The sequence below is a fragment of the Ciona robusta genome, chromosome 4 (assembly GCF_009617815.1).
Source record: "Ciona robusta chromosome 4, ASM961781v2".
NCBI classification, from domain to species: domain Eukaryota; kingdom Metazoa; phylum Chordata; class Ascidiacea; order Phlebobranchia; family Cionidae; genus Ciona; species Ciona robusta.
In genome coordinates, this window is record NC_143238.1 from 7,603,878 (window position 1) to 7,614,705 (window position 10,828).

The following is a 10,828-nucleotide window of genomic DNA, read 5'->3' on the forward strand; positions in this document are numbered from 1 at the left end:
ACACTGAAACTAAATCACTCCCCGATAAATGAACAAACTTAAGATTTCTATGAAGCGTTAAAGTTCCCGCTTCGAAACGCGATGTTATGACGTCATAATATGGGGGCGCTGTTAGTCGCGGTTGCTGCGAATTTGATGTTTAACGTTGATATTGGCTGTAATGTTTTGATATTATGTTTAAAATTAATTTTATCATTTTCTTTTAGGATGTTTTTTAATGAACGTTTTGGCGTTGTCGAATATTGTGCGAATAGTTTGTAGATTAATTTTCTTAAACTAACCCGCTTTAGTTTGCGACAATCTCGTTTTTATATCTTTTATACTATCGGATTTTAATTTGTATAATATGTCAGTTTAAAATTTAATAAAATAAAAATACTTTTACAATTGTGAAATATAAGCAGGGATAAGAATCAAAATTAGAAACCAGCTAAAAATAAATACATGGAGCTATACAGAGAAGACGGAAAAATTTTTCCGCTAGGAGGCGATAACAAATTCGTTTCTCTATTTTATGGGGAGCAGTTAGTTTCACGGTTTATAAACATAAGATATAAACCCCTAACCCCTAACACTAACCCCTAACCCCTAACCCCTAACCCCTAACCCTTAACCCTTAACCCCTAACCCCCAACTCCTAACCCCAAACTCGTCAAACAAAAAAAACTTGAAAAATAAAAATAAAAAAAGTATTCCACTGTGCGGGACTCGAACCCGGTAAAAATGAAACAAAGAGAGTTTACGACTGCACGCAAACCGCTACACCACAGACTCGACGACAGTAATCACAACGAAAGAGCGTATATAACCGACCTAATGTGGGAAATATGTTCTTACTAGTGTTTTATGTATTTAGAAAGGTATTTTTATTATTTAATTAATTTGTTTTACACTTATTAAAACTTTGTAGTGCTGTTTTGTTTGTTTTTCCGTATTTTTTAATTTAAATAATTACCGCCTCTAGCGGAAAAAATTTTCCGTCTTCTTTGTATAGTCCCATGTAAAATAAATTGAGGTGTGCGATATAAAGAATAAACAATGGGTTGCCATTAGACATTGTATAAGTCTGATAAAATGGTAAACTTCTTCAGAAACGACTTTTCGGCTTTATCAGGTTGAATGTAGTCATGAAAGATCTTACACCACAATAAAGTGATAAAACCAGAAATATAATTTAGGCCGTGAGTTTTATCAGAATTTAAAACAAAATTACAAACTATCTTTAGACATCGAGTGTCTGTTTATTTCCTATCTTTTATAAAAAGAAACCTAATGTACAGGTCTCAGTAGTAATCTTACAACATTGTTTAAAAATGATTACTGGTAATATTGTGATGACCAAATTAAACATATGACACAATTTATCTGGGCATTGTTCCCTTGCTATAATTACTTCACTATATAGATTGAACGAGGTTGGGATATTTTGACTTGCTGTCACCATAAAAATAGCCAAACAAGTGATACAACGCATTTAGATTATGACATTATATAACACGCTCAAACACATTCATCTGGAAACAATATTACAATTTGTTCAATTTTACTCTTGCATAAACTGAAACCACATGTTAAGAGTGTGGGATGCGGGTATTATTTGTCATCAGTAGATTAATAATGTTGTTTTTAATTATGTTTGTGATGTGACAATGAAGGAAGCCACAATCAAGTGAAAAACTTTTATGAAGTTATTCCCAAGTTCTTGTGGACGATTGTTTACAATAGTTGTTGTTAGTGCATAACCGGCAGGTTACAATGGGAAAGATCAAATTCTAATTTTATCACCAAGGTGGTAAATGCAAAAGCTACATTACCCCATACTCAGTAAAAAGGAACCAGTAAAAATAATACACATGTGCAAAAAATAAGTTTGTTTTCTTGTTTCAAGCAAGAGCACTTATTGCTATAAACCAATGGTTTCTCGTGTGAAAACTTTATTTCAAACCTAGAAATTCGAATCTTTTTTTATTTATAGGAAAAGTAATTTTTCCCACATAAACCTGTTCATTGACTCTTTATTAGTAGCCTTGTTGGATTATGAGCTGTAAAATAACCAAAAATTGTATCATTGGGTAATTTCTGCATAGATGATCAGTTTCTGAATTTTTCACATTTGGCGTTTTTGCACCACGTTATACATACCATCAGATATCAAGTCTTTTTTCTGCAGGAACATAGAGCTCTAATCCCCACAGAACGATGGTGCGAAAACGCCTAATTCGTAACTATTAATGGAACGAAACGGCTAACCGAAACGTATAGCAACCTTTGAAAAGACATCGGAAAAGTTTTTTCTAAAAGCCTTACAAATACAAGAATTATTTTTTCAAAATTATTACTTTCGAAAAATTGTTGAAGTCTGCTAATAGGTGGCGTCTGTATTGTACATCACCATTACCATTTGCTACACATGGCAAACTTTGTAGGGTCAGCATACTCAGATAACATGCAACACATTCATTTCTATATTGCGCCCCAATCCACGCTTGTGTCACATCACAATTTGAACAAGTGGAAATACAGAGCTGTTAGGAAATATTGCTCAACTCGCCAAACCAGATGTCTACTCCAAACAAGCAGGGGGGTAATGCTAACCCTGTTCGCCCCCTGAATTCGCCACTGTTCACATTTCACCGCAGCTGCAAGTATTGGAAAAATAGTTTCCACAACATTAATATTATGATGACAACAAGCAGGGTTCATGTTTTAAGTGAAAGTTGCTGTTGTTTATAACAAACAACCTAACACATATTTAAATTGATATATAAAAAAGATGGGAATTAAACGACAATCATTACAACACGCTAACGATGGAATAGATAAACAACGTTGGTTAAGCGTGTGGCTGTTAAACCTTCTACGCAGTAACACAGTGAGTTGTATTTGAACAAAACAAAAGAAATGTTCAGGTAAACACAATATATGATTGCGATGTAACAACAGACTTTTGACGCCTTCTTTATGAAAGCTTAACCTTTAATCCAAGACATAAAACAAGATGAATATATTTTGTTGTTGCTAAGAGGCGTAATGTTAGATCTTCTGGAAAACATGATTACTAAATTGTGCCGAAGTTTTCTCTGCAAAACTTTCTGAAATAATGTTTGTGGTTTATTGGATGATATAATTTCGGCTTATTTATAAAAACACAACAACATTTGTAATTTACTCTGAAAACAATGATTTTAAGGAAGCCACAGGCACCAAACCTGGGGTGGCAGGGCGGGCACCAAACCTGGGCGGGCAGGCCAACCCTGGAATTTTCTACACTGCATTAATCAGTAAACATTACAACCAATAAGTTAGATTTGTTTCACAGGATTGTGTGTCTAACTATCCCTGCCTCCCCTGTGTTTTAGTTTGTCGCCGAAAATATCTCATGTGATGTTGCCATTGTTACAATAGTAATCATCAAATATATTGTGCAGTAAGAAGTAAAATAATGATGGAAGTTTCAAAGTGTTTTCTGCACTAAACCACAACGGCTCGAAGCTTGTAGAGTTATTGTTAAACTAAAAACACACAAAGTAATTCCTTAATATAACACATTATGTGTAACATACACACAAATTGCCACAACCAAGTTCACATTGGAAAGTTGAAAACCACAAATGTCATATATTACAACAAAAGAAAAAGTGGAAGAACAGTTTATTGGAAAATAAATATTTTCTTTCATCCAGCTGCAAGAAATTGTTGAAGTTTTTTTAAACAAAATATTTTATGCCTCGACAAACATGGCAAAAGTAATCCTTGATGAATATATAAGTGACCTCAACCTTGAAGTGAATGAATATAATTGCTCACCACTGAGCCATGATGGATTCTCATACATGTGGGCGGGGGCAAAAGCTAACTTTGGAATAAGGTGAACTTTGTTTTGTTTCATGGTTCAACACCAACAACGTTGACGCTTTCAGCAAGTTCTTCAACTAATAATATTTTCAAGAATAATTTTAACAGGGATTTTATTTTTCTGCTTAGCATGAACCCTCTCACCCAGGGGTCATGGGCTCTCAGCGATGCTATTACTACTAGGCAAGACACATATTATTTATTTCTTCAACCCAGTGGTTACTAATAGGTTGTCTAAATTATCAGCTATACATACGTGGTAACTTGTAAGGGGGAACGAGGTGTATGAAACAGAACACCCGTGTTATAACGACTGTTGTTGTCCCACCATGCGAGGATAAATAAGTTACATTCATTCATTATGGTCAATAACCGAAAGTAAATCACGCATTGTTTAAACTTAGCAAAGCTTATAAATATCTTAAATTAAATAATTAAAAAATCAAACAGTTAGAATTATAATAAAAACACACATAATTATATCGGTAAAACACAAAGTAGAAGAGACATTATATGTCTGAGTGTCTCTATTAATGTTATGTTAAATAAGACATCTTACAATTAATAGGAAAACATTGTTTTAATTAATTTAATCTTCGCTACTCTATAAATCTCAACCTTTGGTTCTCAGATGCGGAAAGGTTTGCTTCGAAGTTAAAATATCAGAGTACTGTGATGTAACAAACAAGGAGTTTGCTGACACGCATGTTGCACGAGTTGGTTGGTCGACGGACAATGCGACGTTACAACTTGGTGAAGATAAAAACTCATTCGGGTTCGGGTCAACGGGGAAAAAGTCGTTGCATCGAAAGTTTACTAATTATGGCAGAAGATATGAAAAAGGTATATTGTTTCTATGTCCATTATATTGTTTCTATGTCCATTATATTGTTTCTATGTCCATTATATTGTTTCTATTTCCATTATATTGTGTTTAACGCAACTTTCCAGGAGATGTTGTTGGCTGTTATTTGTCCATGGAGAACGGATGGGTTGAAATATCATACAGCGTTAACGGAAGATATTGTGGGGTCGCGTTCAAAGTTAGATGGATGACAGATGAGGTAATAATGTTTATGACAACAGCATTATGACATCACACAATATGACATCACAACAGGCATTATTCCCCCACATTCTCACCAAGAACTGCCGACTTGATGTCAACTTTGGGCAATCACCCCACCCCTACTTCTCGTTACAACCTGGGTTCAAACTTATCGGGCATTCCCCGCGTGATTGGTTGGTGGGGGGCGTACGAGCCCCCGTGTCACAGAGCGATTGTGAGGTCATAATGATGGTTGGGTTGCCAGGGGTGGGTAAAAGTACGTGGGCACTCAACTACCAGAAAATTCATCCAAGCAAGAAATATTTCATTCTCGGAACCGACTCGATCATTGATAAGATGAGGGTGATGGGGTTGCCGAGGAAAAATAATTTTGGAGGTAACGTGTTTTGCTTTGTATGAGGGATGGGGTTGGTGGGTAACAATATCACTCGAGGTTGTGGTAATGTCGCTTCATCAGTATACTCACCCATAGTTCCATGACGCAGGTCGTTGGGATGTTTTGATAAAACAAGCGAGCGATTGTTTTAATGCTTTGCTCAAGAAAGCGTCTGAACTTCCAAGGAATTTAATTCTTGACCAAACGAACGTTTATTCTTCGGCGAGAAGAAGGAAAGTAAAACTTTATCGGGAGAAAGGATATAACGTATGTTATTTCTATGTTGTATACAGTGTAAATTAAAAACTTTTTATATAAACGTGATGAAGTTAGTTTTAGTTCACCGTGGCGATAAATATTATTTACCAGATAAACGCGATGGTGTTGGTTCCCCGTGACAACGATATGGTTCGCCGATCCAAACAACGTACGCTCGAGGAGGGGAAGGAGGTCCCCGAGACGGCAGTTCTTGATATGAAAGCTAACTTTTCTTTACCCGACCCAAGAGAGGGTTTGTTTGATAAAATCACCTACCTTGAACTACAGGAGGTCGATGCAAGAGAACTTGTGGAGGAATATAATATGTGAGTTAAGTTTTTGTGATGTGTCGTCTAACATAATCTCTGATTATGACATCACAGTGAAGCGATGCAGAAAGGTCACCGTAGCAACCAACAACTTGGACGAGGCGGGAACAAAAACCAAACGGAACGAAATTTCTCTCCGACTAAATCATGGTATGTTTGCAGGTGATCTCTTTCACACTTATAATACACCTGGCCGCGACAACATATGACAACAATTGCCAGAAGATCTCTTTCACACGTATAATACACCTGGCAGCAACAACATATGACAACAATTGCCAGAAGATCTCTTTCACACGTATAATACACCTGGCAGCAACAACATATGACAACAATTGCCAGAAGATCTCTTTCACACTTATAATACACCTGGCAGCAATATATATTTGATTTCTATGTTTTGCAGGGAAACCAAAAATATTTCGGCGTCAAAGAAATCTTGGTCTACGAGTAACTACGGCGATGAACAATGGAGCATACACAAAGGGTATTATGATGATACAATGTATTTGATGTTTCAAATTAATTAAATGTTTTCCAGCCCCGAAGATTCACCCCGCAAGCACAGGAAGGTAACAACGTTAATATTTATCGAGTTTTAAGTTAGTTAGTTATTTTCTCCCCGCAGAATAATGGATCGAACGTTTATTACGATGAAACAATGAAATATTCAAGTGAAGAAAATAAATTTCGGCCAAGTTCGAAAAAAGTTAAAAACTTTCAAGAAAGGTAACATAGAAATATATTTAACAAACATAGAAATATAATTAACAAACATAGAAATATAATTTACAAACATAGAAATATGTTTAATTATTTTAACAGTTGGTGGGGTTCGCCACATGGTGAAGCTAACAGTCATGATGGGGAAAAGCCCAAAGATAGGAATTCCTACGATCAACCTTGGGGATTCCCCACAAAATCTAGAAAGAATGAAAAATTTGTCCCAGAAATAAAGCAGAGAGAATTTCCCCCAAAACAATCCACGGAATTCCCCCAAAACAATCCACAGCAAAACCGGGAATTCCCGCAACAACAAAACTGTGAATTTTCCCAACAGCAACACCAGGAATTTTCCCAACAGCAAAGCAGGGAATTTCCCAAACAACAAAATCAGGAATCCCCCCAACGGCAATCCAGGAAATTTCCCCAACAACAAAACCGGAAATTTCCCCAACAGCACTCCAGGGAATTTCCCCAACAGCAACACCGGGAATTTATCCAACAGCAATCCCGGGAATATCCACAGCAACAAAACCGGGAATTTCCCCAACAGCACTCCAGGGAATTTCCACAACAGCAACACCGGGAATTTCCCCAACAGGAATCCCGGGAAATTTCCCAACAAAATTCACAGGATTTCCCCAAACAGCAACAGCGGGAATTCCCGCAACAGCAATTCCGGGAATATCCCCAACAACAAAACCAGGAATTTTCTCAACAACAAAACCAAGAATTTCCCCAACAGCATTCACGGGACTTCCGCCGACAACAAAACTGGGAATTCCCGCAACAGCAATCCGGGGAATTTCCTCAACAGCAATCCCGGGATTTCCCCAAACAACAACTCAGGGAATTCCCGCAACAGCAACACCGGGAATACCCGCAACAGCAATCCGGGGAATTTCCTCAACAGCAATCCCGGGATTTCCCCAAACAACAACCCAGGGAATTCCCGCAACAGCAACACCGGGAATTCCCACAACAGCAATCCGGGGAATTTCCTCAACAGCAATCCCGGGATTTCCCCAAACAACAACTCAGGGAATTCCCGCAACAGCAACACCGGGAATACCCGCAACAGCAATTCGGGGAATTTCCTCAACAGCAATCCCGGGATTTCCTCAAACAACAACCCAGGGAATTCCCGCAACAGCAACACCGGGAATTCCCACAACAGCAATCCGGGGAATTTCCTCAACAGCAATCCCGGGATTTTCCCAAACAACAACCCAGGGAATTCCCGCAACAGCAACACCGGGAATACCCGCAACAGCAATCTGGGAAATTTCCTCAACAGCAATCCCGGGATTTCCCCAAACAACAACCCAGGGAATTTCCACAACAGCAAAACCGGGAGTTCTCCCAACAACAAAGCCGGAATTTCCCAAAACAACAATTTAGGGAATTTCCCCAACAACAGTCTCGGGAATTTCCCCAAGAAAAGGTAGTTTTAAAAATGGATTCCAGCACTTTGGGCGGAAATTATGAGAAAAGGGGAATTACCAAATCAGATGTTCCAATAAGGCCAGGGGAAAATTTGTGGGGAAATTCCCAAAAGTTCCTCAAAGTTGAAGATAAAGGGGGTTTCCCCTCACATAATCAAAATATGGGGCAAGTTGGTTCATTTGAAATAGACAAGCCTTTGGATGGCGGGTCAAAAATGAGGGGGGAGGGTCGGAGGAGTGACCAATCAGATGATAGAAGAAAAAGGTCACCACGGGGTCAAAGGTCACCTAGAGGCCGTGAAAGGTCACCTAGAGGCCGTGAAAGGTCACCTAGAGGCCGTGAAAGGTCACCACGGGGTCAAAAGTTACCAAGAGATCGTGAAAGGTCACCACGGGGTCAAAAACTGTCAAAAAGTGAAAGTTCAAGGAGGAGTCGTGAGAGGTCGTCAAGAGGTCGTGAAAGATCGTTTAGAGATCAGGAAAGGTCAAGAGGTCGTGACAGGTCACCAAGGAGTCAGGAAGAAAAACCATTTACAAAATCTGAAAGTAAAAAATATCATACTAAAGTTATTATTTTTGTTGATACATGCTTTATTAGGTCACAGAGGATTTAAACAAGAAGATGGCGTAGTAGCAAAACTGGCTGAGGTCGATTTAATCAAACTTAAAAAAAGTCTCGAAAATATTCGCAACTCTCGATCTTTACAGGTGAATAATGGTTTGTGATGTCATAGTTGTATATTAATGGTTTGTGATGTCATAGTTGTATATTAATGGTTTGTGATGTCATAGTTGTATAATAATTTCATTGTTACATCACAGGAGGAGTTAAAAGAAGCGAGTCACGTTGACTTCCAGGGCAACGTTAACGCTGGTCAGTGTTTACTTAACCGACCAACCAAGTTTGTGTTGAAAACATTTCTCTTTTTAAGGTGGAGAATATGGGGTTGGAGAAGCCTTGTTCACAAGGGAACCCCCATTCCAAGGGGGGGAACCCCCATTTCAAGGTGGGGAACCCCCATTTCAAGGTGGGGAACCCCTATTTCAAGGAGGGGAACCCCTATTTCAAGGAGGGGAACCCCCATTTCAAGGCGGTGAACCCCTATTTCAATGTGGGAAACCCCCATTTCAGGAAAATGTGAAAAGGAAACCCCCATTGCAGGTAGCGAGATTCCCATTTAAAGGTGAACCCCGGTTCCCAGGTGGGGAACCCCCCTACCAGATACCCCACGGTCGAATGCGAGCTACGTTTCCACGACCACTAGGAGGTCAACGACCTCCAATAAGGTAATTAATGATGTCATAATGGATGTTGTGATTAAACAATGATGATGTCATAATATTATTTCTCCAGATTTGGAAATCAACGACAGCGAACTCCACTATTAGGTAAACAATCAGTTCTTTGTTTGTGTATTTTTAATTTAAATTTTTATAATAATTTTAGAAACTCCGATGGCTTACCCAGTTGGAATTCCCCCTGTTTGGAATCCCCAAACAGGGGTTCCCCCAAAACAAGAAACGAAACCTAGATTTCTGAAACCAGCGATCGTTCAACCTTATGTGGTGGGCCGACCAAGAGGTAACAATGACATATTTCTGTTGTCACCACACAAACCGTATTTTAACGACTGTTGTTTTGTTGCCAATTTCCTTCTCTTCGTTGTTTTAATTAATTTGATCTTCGCGTATTCAAGGAAATAAACTTTGTGGTTTTCAGGGAACTTTCCTTTGAGGGGGGCAAATGTATTGCGAGGACCTCTCTTGGGGACGAGGCCCAAGTATTGAAGATGTCTATGTTGGCGGCTGGGTTGATATTTCGTTTATTTGTTGTTTCAGCGAAATAAAAAGTCTGAACTTTTAAGTAACTTGTTCCAGTTTATTCGTGGGTTGAACGTGGCAACGATAGTTTGGTTATAATAAATGTATATAACACGGGTGTTCTGTTTCATACACCTCGTGCCCGCTTACAAATTATTGCATATGTAACTTTGTGGGCGATTGTTTTTTCTGTATGATTGATAATTTGGACGACCGATTAGTGACCACTGTGTTGGATCCAGTGGCGTTTTAAGAATAGAAGGCCTCCCCGCAAGGCTTGTACGTGGCCCCCTTCTTTATCACTACATCTGGTGACCCGTAAAACAATTCAACTCAAACCGTTACATGTAGGTCTCACTATTGGCGCAAAATATTTCTACTGTAACGTTTAAATTACCACGTACGTTGTCATGTTATTGAGTTACGACGGCGAAGCTTATTTTGCGACGTAACAACAATTTATATGTGCTTAATTTTGGCTATTATAGTGGGCCCCTAATTCGTGCGGGGCCCCCCTCCGCGGCTGCGGGGTTCGCGGGGTCGATGATACGCCACTGGTTGGATCAAATGATGTTAAGTGTCTTGCCCATACACCCACAATGGTAGCAGCATTGAGCCTTGAAGCAGGTATCCTCTTGACTCGACCCAACTATTAAATATATTGAATAAAACTTTATACTTTTGAAAATGTTTAATTTTAAATAAAATATTTTTGGAAGGTTTTAGCTGTTTATTTTAAAAACTACACCAACTATTCAAGTTTGTTAGGCTAGTTTAGTTTTTGGTAGGTTAACGCTTACAGTTTACCACTTGTTTGAGAAATTTAATATTTAATAAATTTAATTAAAAATTTCAAGCAAACGGTTTTTTAGAAATATATATATATTAGAAAATAGTTTTTTTTACACAATAACTTTAAATTAAGTCAAAAAACGAAGAAAAACTACACAAA

The 10,828-nt window shown here is 38.4% G+C and overlaps 1 protein-coding gene across 1 annotated transcript; it reads left to right on the plus strand.

The window, feature by feature from the left end:
* Positions 1-75: 75 nt before the first annotated feature.
* On the plus strand, positions 76-9,919 carry LOC149737300 (uncharacterized). The gene is made up of 17 exons (XM_089876045.1): positions 76-3,868; positions 4,487-4,698; positions 4,807-4,919; positions 4,976-5,300; positions 5,410-5,567; positions 5,670-5,884; positions 5,942-6,037; positions 6,294-6,374; positions 6,429-6,459; positions 6,516-6,616; positions 6,713-8,601; positions 8,654-8,763; positions 8,878-8,929; positions 8,988-9,342; positions 9,410-9,444; positions 9,503-9,637; positions 9,776-9,919. The coding sequence occupies exons 1-17, from the start codon at positions 3,738-3,740 to the stop codon at positions 9,841-9,843; spliced, it is 4,107 nt and encodes a 1,368-aa protein (XP_089732171.1). The 5' UTR covers positions 76-3,737; the 3' UTR covers positions 9,844-9,919.
* The last annotated feature ends 909 nt before the right edge of the window (positions 9,920-10,828 follow it).